The 15,760-nt window shown below is 44.6% G+C and overlaps 1 protein-coding gene across 2 annotated transcripts in view; it reads left to right on the top strand.

The window, feature by feature from the left end:
• ARHGEF3 (Rho guanine nucleotide exchange factor 3) overlaps positions 1-15,760 on the top strand; it is a 308,586-nt gene that overhangs the window by 33,871 nt on the left and 258,955 nt on the right. For both annotated transcript variants that reach the window (XM_082412280.1, XM_082412281.1), the window contains exon 2: positions 4,976-5,068. In XM_082412280.1, the coding sequence (XP_082268406.1) occupies positions 5,007-5,068 (62 nt within the window). In that variant the 5' untranslated portion in view covers positions 4,976-5,006. The remainder of the gene's footprint in view (positions 1-4,975; positions 5,069-15,760) is intronic.

Below are 15,760 nucleotides of genomic sequence, written 5' to 3'. Positions count from 1 at the left end.
CACCTTAATACCAAAATCAGACAAAGATGTCACAAAAAAAGAAAACTATAGGCCAATATCACTGATGAACATAGATGCAAAAGTCCTCAACAAAATACTTGCAAACAGAATCCAACAGCACATTAAAAGGATCATACACCATGATCAAGTGGGGTTTATCCCAGGAATGCAAGGATTCTTCAATATATGCAAATCAATGTGATATACCATATTAACAAATTGAAGAATAAAAACTATATGATCATCTCAGTAGATGCAGAAAAAGCTTTTGACAAAATTCAACACCCATTTATGATAAAAACTCTCCAGAAAGTGGGCATAGAGGGAACCTACCTCAACATAATAAAGGCCATATACGACAACCCCACAGCCAACATCGTTCTCAATGGTGAAAAACTGAAACCATTTCCTCTAAGATCAGGAATAAGACAAGGTTGTCCACTCTCACCCCTGTTTGTCAACATAGTTTTGGAAGTTTTAGCCACAGCAATCAGAGAACAAAAAGAAATGAAAGGAATCTAGAAGTAAAAGAAGTAAAACTGTCATTGTTTGCAGATGACACGATACTATACATAGAGGATCCTAACAATGCTACCAGAAAACTACTAGAGCTAATCAATGAATTTGGTAAAGTAGCAGGACACAAAATTAATGCACAGAAATCTCTTGCATTCCTATACACTAATGACGAAAAATCTGAAAGAGAAATTAAGGAAACACTCGCATTTACCATTGCAGCAAAAAGAAAAATACCTAGGAATAAACCTACCTAAGGAGACAAAAGACCTGTATGCAGAAAACTGTAAGACACTGATGAAAGAAATTAAAGACAATACAAACAGATGGCGAGATATACCATGTTCTTGGATTGGAAGAATCAACATTGTGAAAATGACTCTACTACCCAAAGCAATCTACAGATTCAGTGCAATCCCTATCAAACTACCAATGGCATTTTTCACAGAACTAGAACAAAAAATTTCACAATTTGTATGGAAACACAAAAGACCCCGAATTGTCAAAGCAATCTTGAGAAAGAAAAACGGAGCTGGAGGAATCAGGCTCCCTGACTTCAGACTATACTACAAAGCTACAGTAATCAAGACAGTATGGTACTGGCACAAAAACAGAAATACAGATCAATGGAACAAGATAGAAAGCCCAGAGATAAACCCACGCACATATGGTCACCTTATCTTTGATAAAGGAGCCAAGAATATACAATGGAGCCGCTTCAATAAGTGGTGCTGGGAAAACTGGACAGCTACATGTAAAAGAATGAAATTAGAACACTCCCTAACACCATACACAAAAATAAACTCAAAATGGATTAAAGACCTAAATGTAAGGCCAGACACTATCAAACTCTTAGAGGAAAACATAGGCAGAACACTCTATGATATAAATCACAACAAGATCCTTTTCAACCCACCTCCTAGAGTGATGCAAATAAAAACAAAAATAAACAAATGGGACCTAATGAAACTTAAAAGCTTTTGCACAGCAAAGGAAACCATAAACAAGACGAAAAGACAACCCTCAGAATGGGAGAAATGAAGTAACTGACAAAGGATTAATCTCCAAAATTTACAAGCAGCTCAATATCAAAAAACCAAACAACCCATTCCAAAAATGGGCAGAAGACCTAAACAGACATTTCTCCCAAGAAGATATAAAGATTGCCAACAAACACATGAAAGGATGCTCAACATCACTAATCATTAGAGCAATGCAAATCAAAACTACAATGAGGTATCACCTCACACCAATCAGAATGGCCATCATCAAAAAAATCTACAAACAATAAATGTTGAAGAGGGTGTGGAGAAAAGGGAACCCTCTTGCACTGTTGGTGGGAATGTAAATTGATACAGCCACTATGGAGAACAGTATGGAGGTTCCTTAAAAAACTAAAAATAGAACTACCATATGACCCAGAAATCCCACTACATAATTCAAAAAGAGTCATGTACCACAATGTTCATTGCAGCTCTATTTACAATAGCCAGGACATGGAAGCAACCTAAGTAAGTGTCTATCAACAGATGAATGGATAGAGAAGATGTGGTACATATATACAATGGAATATTAACTCAGCCATAAAAAGAAGCAAATTGAGTTATTTGTAGTGAGGTGGATGGACCTAGAGTCTGTCATACAGAGTGAAGCAAGTCAGAAAGAGAAAAACAAATACCATATGCTAACACATATATATGGAATCTAAAAAAAAAAAGAAAAGAAAAAATGGTTCTGAAGAACCTAGGGGCAGGACAGGAATAAAGATGCAGATGTAGAGGATGGACTTGAGGACACAGGGAGGGGGCAGGGGATGCTGGGACGAAGTGAGAGAGTAGCATGGACTATATACACTACCAAATGTAAAATAGATAGGTAGTGGGAAGCAGCTGCATAGCACAGGGAGATCAGCTCAGTGCTTTGTGACCACCTAGAGGGGTGGGATAGGGAGGGTGGGAGGGAGGCTTAAGAGGGAGGGGATATGGGGATATATGTATACATATAGCTGATTCACTTTGTTGTACAGCAGCAACTAACACAACACTGTAAAGCAATTATACTTCAATAAAGATGTTAAAAAAAAATACAGTGGTTAGGAACACAGACTTGAACCCCCTGGTTCAAGTCTTGGCTTTGCCGTTTGGTGTCTGTATGGCCTTCGACAAATCTTAACCCAGTTTTCCAATTCATAGAATGAGGCAGTGCCTGCCTCTTAGGGCTGATGTGAGAATTCAATGAGATAATCCATGTCAGTGTCTGCACCTTGGGCATCCCTCAGTACTGGGATACAGAGATGGGTGTCCCCAGTGCCGGTTCCTAGCCACAGGCTGAAGGACAATGGTTTCTTGATGGCTGTCTACAGGAAACCTTCTCCAACACCAGGAGGGAAAACTTGAAACCCTGACCCAGAATTAGCCAGCGGGCCTGTGGAAGGCAGGCTCTGACCTCGTTGCTGCAGGGGAAATGTGACTTAGAGGAGAGTTTGCTGTTGGCATCATTTGGGATGTAGGTGTCAAATCCTCTTGCAGCAGTTACTGTGCTGTGTAAGAGCTTGCTACACTGAGCAAACTTGGCTTCCAGGCCAAGGTGAGGTGGGCCAAGGTGTTCACAGCTGCAGAAGTGACCCTGGTGTGAGCTACTGCTTTCTCCCCTCTCCCTTCGTGGCAGGAATGCAGTAGCACCTCTGGGACTCTGAGTTCAAGTCCCATTACCCTTCCACATCCACATCCACATCCCTCCTTCCAGGATCCACATCTTCCCTCTTGCCTTGTTCTGGGTCCCTCCATAATGCACATGCCACAGCTGAAGAAGTTAAACTCTGATGGAAGCCAGAGCAGTGGCCTCAGACAGGGATCCAGATGCTAAAAATATCTCCTAGTGTGCTCTTTGCAAGTTAAAGAGCAGTGTTGGAGGCTGTGGCTGGGGATTCTCCCCAACACTGACTCTGTCCAACACATCATGGAGCAGGGGTCCCAGGTATCTGGTCCTGCTCACCTGGATCTGAAAGTTTGTCCACATGGTGCTTTGATCTGGGAGAAAGCCAGACCCACAGTGGAACAGATAGAGGATTGCGGGGGAGATTTGGCCAAGCAGCCTGTGATGCTCAACTGTCAAAACAGCTGATGCAGTGGAGCTGGGCCATAATGACAGCACCAGCATGAAGGTCATGGGTGTCAGAACTCTCCTGGACCCCCTTTTGCCTAGGAGGCTCCAGGCTGGAGGCCAACACACCATCCCTCAGTATGGTCTGCATAGCCAGTTCTTCCTGCGTTGAAAATGACAGCTGTTTCTTTGGTTACAAATGAAGTAGCTGGTTCGTGTTCGGGCCATGGTGCAGAAAGAGAATCTATCTTTTAATGCTAAAGCCACACCCTGAGTGGTGAGGAATGCAGTTCCTGAGGATGGAGAGGGAACCTCCAAGTTGTAGCTCAGACTCATCCTGGGGCAGACGTGCAGGGAGTGGAATAGTGGGCGGAATCCTCCACCATCGGAATGTTCTCCCACTAGCTCTGTCGCTCTGTCTCTGTCCCTGTGTTTCCTAGTCTCTGTCACGCCTAAGCAGAGACTAAAATCCTTGAATGTGGGTACCGTGTACATTCAGGTGGCATTTACCATCCCGAGTAGTCGTTTCGTGAAGTGAAGCTCACAACTCCTACTTGTGGGTCCCAGTGTTCCTAATTCCATACCAGGTGCTCTGCTTTCGAGACGCTTCACACAGGAAGAGGTTACGTGCTCATTAACACCTCTTCATCCATCAAACACTGATTGAGTACCCACTTGAAATTGCGTGTGGTTTTACCAAAATTGTGACCCCAAATAATTTGGACTCACCTGTCTCCACAGACACAGACTGTCCCAAGCTCCAAGTAACCAAACCCACCCTCAGAAGGGCCCCAGTGATAATATTTAACCATTGTGCCAACTCAGTGAGGCTTAACCAGCCATAAAAACAAGACCCAGTAAAACTTAAAGTTTTATTAAACTTAAAGTGACTTAAAGAAGAAAGACATTTCTCTCTAAGGTAGTAGTTCCAAGGAGAGAGGCCACCTGTGCTCCAAGAAGTTAGTCACAGGCCCAAGTGCCTTCTATCTTGTTCCTTTGTTATTTCCAAGTGCATTGTCATCATCTGCATGGTCAGAGCTGAGTTTCAGCCAGTGGGAACCAGGGGGAAGGATGGACAAGGCATGCCCATGTCTTGAGACCTAGGTGGAGAAGTGGAACATATCACATCCTTTTACATTCCATTGGGAGCTCAGATACCTGGCTGCACCTAGCTGCAAGGATGCCTGGGAAATGTAGTTCCTGATGAAACTCAAATAACCTATGGACAAAGAGGAGAATGGATTTTGATGGACACTGGGCAGCCTTTGACATATTCCTTTTGTATGTATTTAACGCATCTCTTTGTGTTAACATAAATGTACCCAGGTTATAAATGTTGGTTATTTTGCTTTTTCAGAAAGAAGACCTAGATCTGCCACATAGTGTCTATGGACAGTTCCAGAGTAATGAATCAGTGTGTCTTCAGAGAAATGGAAGAAAACAAGGAAAGGTAAAAGTATCTTTAAAAATTAAAATTAAAAAAAATTCTTACATGCAACAATTAAATGCAATGCAGGACTACGTGTAAGTCAGTGGAGGCCAACAAGAATTTGGAGATAGCAAAATTTCATGTGTCCCGTTTTCATACCTTGAGCTTCTGACACCAGAGGAAGGATACCTTTGTCAAGTATGAGGGAATTTTTCTAAGATTTAGAAGGAAGAGCTGGTATATAGAACTGATGTGGTATAGCATTAAATATCTGATTCTATCATTCCAAGAAACTATGGGCTCATGCCCAGATGTGTTGTGTCTACATATGTGGGTGGCCAGTCCCCCAAGAGGAGGTGAAGGCAGACCCTTAGCTCTTGGCAGCTACATCTTCTCTTGAAGTCATCATCTCTTCCTCTTCCTTCCACCTCCTCTTTTTTGTTCCTTAAAAATAAATGTATTAATTTAATTTAAATACCCAAGAAATGCGTGGGTACATTTTCCTAGTTAAAAATAAGAGTGAAATCCCCATTGATCCCCAAGTTTCATTCCCAGCACCCACCCCACTCCTACCTTTCCCAGAAGTAACCACTGTGACCTAATTTGTGAATTTCCTTCCAGAGCTTTTACTAGGAGTCTATATACATAGAAAAAAAAAGTCATTTTTTCTTTCCTTTCCTTTTTCTTTTTTTCTGTTCTTTAAATACAGTCTGTCACACTATGCTTGCTGGTCTATTCTGTAACCTTTTTATTTTATTTATTTATTTATTTTAATAATTTTTTTTAAACATTCTTTTATTTTTAATTCATGTATTTTATTTATTTATTTTTGGCTGTGTTGGGTCTTTGTTGCTGTGCGCGGGCCCTCTCTAGTTGCGGCGAGCAGGGGCCACTCTTCGCTGCAGTGCGCAGGCTTCTCATTGCAATGAGAGACTTCTCTTGTTGTGGAGCACGGGTTCTAGGCACGTGGGCTTCAGCAGTTGTGGCTCGTGGGCTCAGCAGCTACAGCTCACGGATTCCAGAGCATAGGCTCAGCAGCTGTGGCGCACGGGCCCATTTGCTCTGCAGCATGTGGGATCTTCCTGGACCAGGGCGCGAACCCGTGTCCCTGCATTTGCAGGCGGACTCCCAACCACTGCGGCACCAGGGAAGCCCCTGTAACCTTTTTAAAACATTCAATAATATGTCTTTAAATGTTTTCAAGTCAGTACATGTGACTCTAGCTTGTTTTGTTGCAAAGTGAGTATTGTATCCATGGCATGAGAATCTCACTGTTTATCGAGCTGTTTTCCTGTTGGTGGTGGGTGGGTGGGTTCTGTTTTTCGCCCTTACAGCAGTGCTTTGATGCACTTTCTGGTTTACGCCTCCAAGCACATGAGCAGATAGTTCTCTTAGGTAGATGGTTATCGAGGAGTGAAGTTGTTGGGCCATCCTTTGCATGCGTTTAAGATCTTAATAAATACTGCCAAATCATTCTCTAAAGAGCACCAGTTATCGGCAGGATACCAGATTTCCTGTTTGCCCGCCTCCTGCCACACCTCAGCTCTTCATGCTTTTTAATTTTTGCCAGTCTGTTGGGTTAACAGCAGTATCTCTCCATGGTTGTAATTTCCTCCCCCTTCTCTTTACTCTGAGGAAGTTCGTCTTCTCAGGTCTCTCTGTTTCCCAATGGCCCTGGCGAGCCTCTGTCCTTTCAGGGACCCAGTGATTATCCTGAGGCCCAGGGCACCTGGGCAGCCTGGGTCCTTCCCAAGAGTGAGCACCTCTTTGTTTCTCTTCTGAAAAGTATCCAAGTCTGCTCTTCCAGTAGCCTTCATCCAGGATCACCTGCTTCTCTCTGGATCCTGGAGTGGGTTGGGAGAGCCGTGGGTTGGATTTCCTGACTCAGATGATTTCATCCACCACCACCACCATCCTCGGCAACAATCTGAGTATGTACTATGTGTCAGGCTCTGTGTGGATCACTTGGCTTACTCATCTCATTTAATTCTCACCATGGTAAGGTAGGGAGATGTGTTGGTACCCCCATTATGTCCATTAGGTGACATGAGGACAGAAATTCACTTGAAACCAACCCAAGCAACAAAAGAAAACCAACAAATACTCTGTCTTGCCATGGAGCCCCAGCTCCTACCCATTGCTCTCACTTTGAGTGACAGACAGACCCATGCTTGCCGAGTGGCAATTTCTCCTGTGGTCATAGCTTATGGACCACATGGAACCATTAGGCCCATGTTCGCGGTGGCCTTGACCACACTCACGTGGCCTTCCCAGAGGAGAGTGTAGGAGTGGAGAGTGTGGTTTGGATTTTTGTTTGCTCCCGGCATATGCACACAGGCTCTTTCATTTCACCAGCCCTTCTATTCTGGTGTACAGTTGGGGGTGGTGATCTCACCCGTATTTGTCCAAAATACTTCTCTGGAAAGGGGTTTTTGTCATAGGGAGTAAATCTACTTTATTAGGATAAATATGCCCACTGAGCTATGGCCGAAGAGGAAGTTCTTCACTCACCCCCATAGACCTGATCAGTCACCCTCCCTAAAACGTTTAATTTTAGGCCCCGTTCTAAAAGCAGGCAGAGTGCAGTTTCGGAGGTCTTCCTGAGCCCCAGGCCTGCCCCCCATTATGTTTCAGAGACGTAAACGTGTAGAGCCAGCAGAGGTCCTAGGCTAACTGTCTGATTTCTTGCTTCTCCATCAGGACAGTGGGAAGCAGTCAGGCCTAGAGGGAGGAAATGATTGTCCGGGTTCACTCAGAGCCAAGCTGTGGTCTCAGGCCTCCGGGGGTTGGCTCTGGCTCTTTTCACAACATCACAGCTACTTCTCGCATGATTATTAGGACACTGACCGGTACTTGTTCCAAAAATTGAGCTTATTACGCAGATAATGCCTTGAAGGAAACCAGCCCATTGATCAATCAGTTGATTATTCATTCATTGGGAGTTTATGAAATACTACTGTGTGCACAAGAGACAGTAAGTTGAGTAAGATAAGAATTCTCAGGGAATTCAGGGTCTTGGTTGGGGGGGTGGATGGGCTTTTGCACACGCAGTAAGCAATGGTTAAGTAGAAAACTTTAATTCTTCGTTGGTCGATGGGGGTAATAATAGTACCTCCTGCAGTGGGTTGTTGGAGCATGTCCTGAGTTAATCATAGTAAAGCACCTGGCATTGAGTAAGCACCCAATTAAGGCAGCTGTTTTCATTTTTGTTTATTTTTAATCCCACATAGAGTGAGGAACCTAGGAAGATTTCTCTATCAGAAGATTGATAGGGCCAGACTTGTGTTTTAGAAATGATAATCTGGGACTTCCGTGGTGGTCCAGTGGTTAAGACTCCACGCTTCCAGTGTAGGCGGCGCGGGTTCGATCCCTGCTTGGGGACTGAGATCCCACATGCCGCATGGCCAAAAAAAAAAGAGAAATGATAATCCATTGACATGATTTCTTATCCTATATGTAATTATCTTTTTATTGTCTACCTTACTTACTGGACTGTGAACTCTGTGGGGCCAGGTCTTGCCTGTTTTGCTCACTGTTGTTTACCCAGTGCCTGGCACACAGTAGGTGCTCACTAATATTTCTGGACTGATGAGTGTGGTGTTCAAGTAGCGATAAAGGGTGGACCCTGGATCCTTGAGGTGAGGTACTGTGACAAAGCCTGCCAGTGAGAAGGACCTAAGCTCGCCTGGAGCCAACCCCAGGTTCTCGAGGAGAGGGGCTCCCTGGGGGCCCTGCCCACAGACCTCACTCCCTTCTGCGGGAACGCAGTTTTGCTCCTGAGCGTTATGGACACTTTGTCTTTTAACCAAGTGACTTTGTTGTGGGAAGACCTAGTCCCACAGCACTCATTAACTGAGCAACCTTTACTTGCCATTTGTACTTCTGGGTGCTAACTCACAAGAATACAGGATTTTTAGAAGAGTAAGCCCCTGGGGAGTGCAGTTTTCTGCTGGCATTTGTGATGTTGGGCGGATAATATCACTCCTCAGTTTCCTCAGCTGTGCAGCAATGGTGTTAGGCAAGTGGAATTTCTGATGTTTAAAGAGGAGAATTTTGAGTGGAGAAGCTCTTGCCCTTCTTGTAAATCCTTCCTATAAATGGACTTGTGATAGTTCCTTGAAATGGTAGATGGTTAGGACTCAGCCCATGCTGGAGAAATTGATCGATTGTTTGATTCATTCATTCATTCATTCATTCATCTGTGGGTCAGTCAGTCAGTGAACATCCTATCCCGTTCAAATAAGGGGTTACTCTTTCCTTGCAGGGCCTTTCACTCTCAGATTGTACAAATGAGTGTCTCTTTTATGAAAATAAAGATCTTCTCTGGCTAGCTCATTTATTCCAGGGTGTTTTGAGAACCTCCTTTGTGCTGGCTCCACTAGACTTTACTGACTTGGAAGGCAGGGCCTTGTCTGGTGCAGCGACACCCCATGTCCGGCCCAGGGCCCTGCGCACAGTAGGCTCTCAACCCACGAGCAGCTTTAGTGGCCTGAACTGACTAGAAAACAGAGTGATATTTAGATGGCAGCATGAAGGGCTGTATCCAAAATTGAGATTTGCCCTGCGCTGTGTTCTGTTTTCATGCTCCAGGGATAGACTGCCTGGAGAGCCCTCACCTTAGGCTGGTTAGTTTCACTGATTGTTGTTAGTTGCTTTCTTCTTGATCCACTTATCAGCTTCCATCTTGTCCTTCAGGCAGGAGCTGTTTGTTCACTGCCCCAAGGGCTGTGTGGGGCCTGCTCTGCTTCCTCCACCTCCAGAAGTTCAGCTGCTGACCTTGAGAAGCTGGAAACCCAACAAAAGGGAAAGTAGCCTCTCCTGACCTGAGGCTCTAGCCTCCACTCTCAGACTCACCAGCCCTGTGACCTTGAGCAAGGCACTTCACCTCTCCAAGGTGTCTTCTTGGAGATTCCATCAGCATTTCCCCCAGTCTGCTCCTCAGAACATGGTTTCCTCCAAACATTAATAGGCACTGCAGGGAAAAAAATGGGGCCTGTTGCCAAACTTGTTTTAGGCACTACTGGCTTAAGCTCAGTCAAATGTAGCCTTTCTCACAGGATCCAGCAGAGCCTGTAAAAGGTCAGTGTGCATGGAGGGGTCTCTCAAGAGAGGGACGAGTGTGCAGCCCCCCGATCCTCACATCCGCTGCTGCAGAGATCACACTGGGGACATGCTGAACTGGGAGGTCTTGAAGCTTCCTCCCAATGCTGCAGTGATGTGCCTGGGACAGAGAGGCATAGTAACCAAAGACACAGATGTTGGATTTTTAAATGGTTTAGCGTTTTTTGATAGGAACTTTAAAATACTATTGTAAGCCAAAGATGGAAGAGGTCTTCCAATCCCTGTCACAAGCCTGCCGGTGAGTGAGTTGAGAACAAGTGGGAGGGTCAGGTATCTTCATAAAGGTTTTTATTCAGGCAGAAACTCTCTCGTGCAAAGAACACTGGGCTGCAAACTGAAAAACCGCTGTGCAGATTCTGCTCTCGCCTCTTCCTGGCTGTGTGACCCTTGGTGTGTCTCTTTTCTTTTCTCTCATATCTGTCATTGGCTAAAAAGAATGGTTGGTTAATTGATGACTTTCCTTTTAATCCTAAAATTTTAGGTATATTGTTTAAAACAACTGTAAGCCCCCTGAGGGCAGATGTGGTCTGTGTCTCCTCATTGACTCCTCAGGGCGGTGCCTGGGATAGAGTCGTCACTCACTAAACATTTGTTGCATAAATATGAAAACGAAATAGACTCCGTATTACATTCATTGGCGTAACCCCAGAGACAGCTTATTATTAAATAATTGTTAAGGTAATTGAGTGAGTGCACATGATCTTCTTTCAGACACACGAAGACCCAATGAGGGAGGTGATGTTATTTTACAGATGAGGAACTGACATTTTGGGAGGCAAAGGGCTGGGCTGTGGTCCTGTAGCAGGAATGCAAGAGCCAAGACCCAGACCCAGCCTCCTGAGCCTCAATTTCTGCTTTGTTGTGGGTTTTTTTCCCCACTAAACCAAGTCTTTATCTGTCCTTGGACTGGTCAGAGGCATGAATTAGGACAGCGTCCTGGAAGATCTGCTGTGAAGCCACTGAAAAAGCTCTTCAGTTCTCCAGGGAGCCTGGCTAATCCTCTACATGGCAAATTATAATAATATCTGCCAATTCTGGGCACCTCCTAAGGGGCTTTTTATGTACGTTGGCTCCAAATATCACAGCAACTGAGCAGAATACACATTATTTGCCTCCATTCTGCAGATGAAGAAGCAGTTTTAAGGACCTGCCCCAGTGTCACAGGTAATTGTTGGGGCATCTGTGTCTTTGATGCTCTTAAGGGAGAAGGCCCCTGGCCTTCTAGCCATCTCCCCTACTTCTCATCTCCTTGGGATCCTCATCTTACCTGGTCCCTGCAGGTGGGCGCTCCAAGCCCCTCTGCAGGATGGGGAGGAGCTGCTGCGGCTGCCCCAGGGGTGGGATGGGGCCTCAGCCAAGGGAAGCCGTTGAGGTGCAGAGAGTGGACGTTCTAGTCTCATTGAGAGCCCATCAGTGTGTTCCTAATTCCAGACAGTCTCCTCACAGGGGGGCCCTAGTGACAGTAGGAACTGCCAGGAGGGTGTTAGGGAAAGTGGTGAAGATCCTGGCCCAGTTGTTGAAGTTTTCCTAGTCTCAGTTTGCCATCTGTGAAGGTGCATAACAGTGGTACTTAGGTCATAAAGTTGATGCAAAGGTTCAGTGTGCTACGAAGTCCCTCGCTTGTGGTCACCGGGCACCCGGCTAACACCCAGCGCGTGGCCTTAGTCTGTTATCAGCCTGTAAATCGTTCTCCCACCAACCGCAGAACCAAGTAGGAGCCGTCAGAACACATGCCCTTTACTTTTCTATGACAATCCTTATGGTGATCACTTCGGAAAATTTGTTCAGCAGTTATTTGAGTACGTATCGTGTGCTCAGCACTCTGTCAGGTATGCTGGGGGATGCAGTCAGACCTGGACCTTTCTTCCAATCTAGAAGGGGAGATGAATGTATGTAATAGGAGACAAGACGTGTTAAGGAAGGGCCTTGCAGGGTCTGGCACACGGTGTGCACCTGGGAAATGTTTAAAAACACTCAAGAGACTTCCCTGGTGGTCCAGTGGTTAATGCACTCCCAATGCAGGGGGCACAGGTTCAATCCCTGGTCGGGGAACTAAGATCCCGCATGCCGCATGGCGCGGCCAAAAAAAAAAATCCCAAAAAAACCCCCACTCAAACTGGAGGAGATTCAGATGGGCACTGTACTTGAGGTGGTACCAGGAAACACGGTGCATGCGTCTGACAGGGGAAGCTCACCCAGCCCCCACCCCGCGGAGGGATGGTGGCATGTGAAAGGCGGCACCCGTCTTGATGCTGAGCCCTTGCTGGGTGGAGACCATGTGCGTCAGTCTCCTTCCTGGGAATCTGATAGAAAATTCCTGCCAGGCAAGAGTGTGGCACATTCCCTGGAGGAAACTCTACCTTTTCAACTCTGAGGGCCTAGAATCAGGCCTGGAGAGCTGTGTGAGGCTGGGGGTGCGGGCATGCGAACCCACGATGGTTGAAGCGCTCACTGGGGCCACAGAGGTAAAGGATTATCAAGATGCATTTATGGAGCGCTGGTTTTGTGTGGGTGTTCTGCTAGGGTGTGGGTGGAGAGAGTCTCGAGACTTTGCTCTTTAGGTGGGAGAAGAGCATGGGAACTTAGGTTAAGGCTTTCCCTGTGATCATTGCTTGGACTTGGGCTGCATGTGGCTTTTGTCCCACCCCTGTGCAGTGTTGTGTGTGCTGTGTGCAGCCCAAGCAGGAACCACCATCTTCTTTAAGGATGGGGGTTGATTGAGGGCCTGCTGTATACCAGGCACTGTACTGGGCTCAGGGTGAGATCTGTGACTGGTCATTTTGCCAGTAAGGAAACTGCCCAGGGAGGTGATGTACCTGGAGTTTCCACAGTGAGTTAGTAGCAGAGGTGGAATTAGAACCTGGATGTCCTGTAGCCGTGAATGATGGCAATTAATTGCACAGGGTCAACACCCAGCTATCTTTTGGCAGGTTGTCCTCATGGTTAGAACTGAGGATTTTTTTTTCATCTGTAAATTTGAACAAGTGAGAAAAGTTTTCACTATTTCCCTGATTTCCCTCCTTGCTTTACTTACTGTCCCCTTATCCCCAGGTCACTGTAGTCCTTCCTCATTCCTTTGGCACCTACCATACTCTTAAGATTTTTCCAAGGCAACTCATTTTCTCACCTTCCCCCCACCCCATTTTGCTACTGTTTTAGTTTTGGTGGTTTGTGGGGTTTTGCCAAGTTTCAGTTTTCCATATTGTTGTAATCGTAGTAGCTTTATGATAGTTCTTCACACTTGTTGTGTCAGTCATTTTTTTGTTACATGGTCTTCATATGCATTCTTTTTAAAGGGCTGTATAATATCTCATTTATTTAACAAATATTTATTGAGTGGCGGCTGTGTGCCTGGCCGTGTACTACAAATGAATGGGCAGGAACTTGACGCGGCCCCTGTCTGCCTGGAGGTTCTAATTAGTAGGAAAATCAGCCGTTAACCTCACAATCACTTGGACAGACTGGTCCATTATGTTACAGTGATGGAGTTGTGGTAAGTTTTAATAACCTGTTCTCCACTTCCCAAAGCAAATAAAGGGGAATTTCACCTCTCCAGTGACATCTGGGAACACTTCCCTGGGGGAGGGATGAGCATTCCAGGCAGAGGGTACACTTTTCCTGTTGTGGAAAGTGAAAAAAAAAAAAGTATTATAAAACTACTGGTCATGCAAAAAGGATATTGTGTTTATGGATAGTAGGCATATTTTAGGTTCTGAAACAATCAAAGTTCAAATCACTTGTTAAAGACCTAATAACTCCTTTCTTTGTGTTCTTTATCTTATTATTATAATGTTATCAAAGGAACTAAGTTTTACCTTGTATTTTTCTTTTTTAAAAAAATATTTTATATTTACTGACATGTTTATCATTTTCAGCGTTTCTTTTTTTTCTTTTCTTTTTTTTGGCTGCAAGGCACGGCATGTGGGATCTTAGTTGCCCAACCAGGGATCGAACTCGTTCCCCCTGTGCTGGAAGCACAGAGTCCTAACCACTGGACAGCCAGGGAATGCCCCTACCTTGTATTAATATTTTTCTACCCAAATGTATATTTGGAAAATTTGTAACTCTACAGAGAAGTTAACAGATTTTTTTTTCCTTCACCTAGATTTTATTTGAACACTTTGCCTCACTACTCTGTGTGTGTCTCTGGGTATGTGTGTGTGTGTGTGTGTGTGTGTATGTATGTGTACATATATATACTTTTTTTTCCTGAACCATTCGGAAACCCATTGCAGACATCCTGACACTTTACCTCGAAATACCTTGGCCTGTAACTCCTAAAAATAGGTACAGACTCCCTCATATTCACCTACCGTTACCCACCTCTGCAAATTAACAATAATTTTGTAATGTCTTTTTTTAGTAATGTCAATTATTTATTCTCTTTATTACACATTTGACACATATACGTAAGTTCATTCCAGTGGTAGGGCTTAGTACATGATTCTAAAATAAGCAAGTGAAAATTTTCCCAGGGGCGAGGGGGCAAGTCACACAATAGCTTTAAAAATTCGGACTTCCCTGGTGGCACAGTGGTTGAGAATCTGCTTGCCAATGCAGGGGACACGGGTTCGAGCCCTGGTCTGGGAAGATCCCACATGCCGTGGAGCAACTGGGCCCGTGAGCCACAACTACTGAGCCTGCGCGTATGGAGCCTGTGCTCCGCAACAAGAGAGGCCGCGATAGTGAGAGGCCTGCGCACCGCGATGAAGAGTGGCCCCCACTTGCCGCAATTAGAGAGAGCCCTCGCACAGAAACGAAGGCCCAACACAGCCATAAATAAAATAAATAAATAAATAAATAAAAAATTTAAAAAAAAAACTTAAAAATTCTATCATGAGGTTACATTAACATTGCAAACAAGAAAATAAATCCTGTTTGAAATACTGACTTGAAAACTAAGGAAGCATATAAATTCCAGTAAGTGAAATCTGTTCATGGGTGTTTACAAATGGCAACAGATCCAAAGGCCAAAAATACTTCACAAATGCGTCTAATGAAGTGAGCAGAAACTCAAGACAGATTACCTGTTTCCCATCTTTTGTTCATGTGGTTTTTGTCCTATATGCAAATGCGAGTATAGGATGTCCTTGTCCTTTCAGTGGAAAGGGTAGTGCTGTCCATCACGAGGTACAAATAACCCTACCTAGGCAACCTTTCACCTCCAGGCGAGCCTGAACACCTTGGCCCTCCCTTGGCAGCATGTCTTAAAGAGACATTGGCTCTTAGCAGCTAGACTTGAGAAGTTTTTTTAACTTGGTATACTTTCTTCAAGGAGGTTCATATTCAGAAGCCTTGTACACAGAACCATTTTAGGATTGAGGGAAGAGGTGGGAGAAGATTTAGGGAACACAAGTCAGATGTCAGTATTATCATTCTCTTGTCCTTCCAAGGCATCTCTTTTTTCCTTTATCTGTGTTCAGTATTAATTTTACTTCCTTAATTCCTCTAGTCCCCATTTATTTAGTATAGGCCTATAATATCTTTTAATATCCAGTATTCAAATTTCCTTAGTTGTTCCAAAACACTTTTTTTTTTTTGGCTGCGTTGGATCTTTGTTGCTGTGCGCAGGCTTTCTCTAATTGAGGCGAG

This window comes from Balaenoptera physalus (assembly GCF_965194825.1).
Source record: "Balaenoptera physalus genome assembly, chromosome: 11".
Lineage (NCBI taxonomy): Eukaryota > Metazoa > Chordata > Mammalia > Artiodactyla > Balaenopteridae > Balaenoptera > Balaenoptera physalus.
The sequence above is the reverse complement of the archived record's forward strand: the minus strand, read 5'-3'. Positions and strand labels throughout refer to the sequence as shown.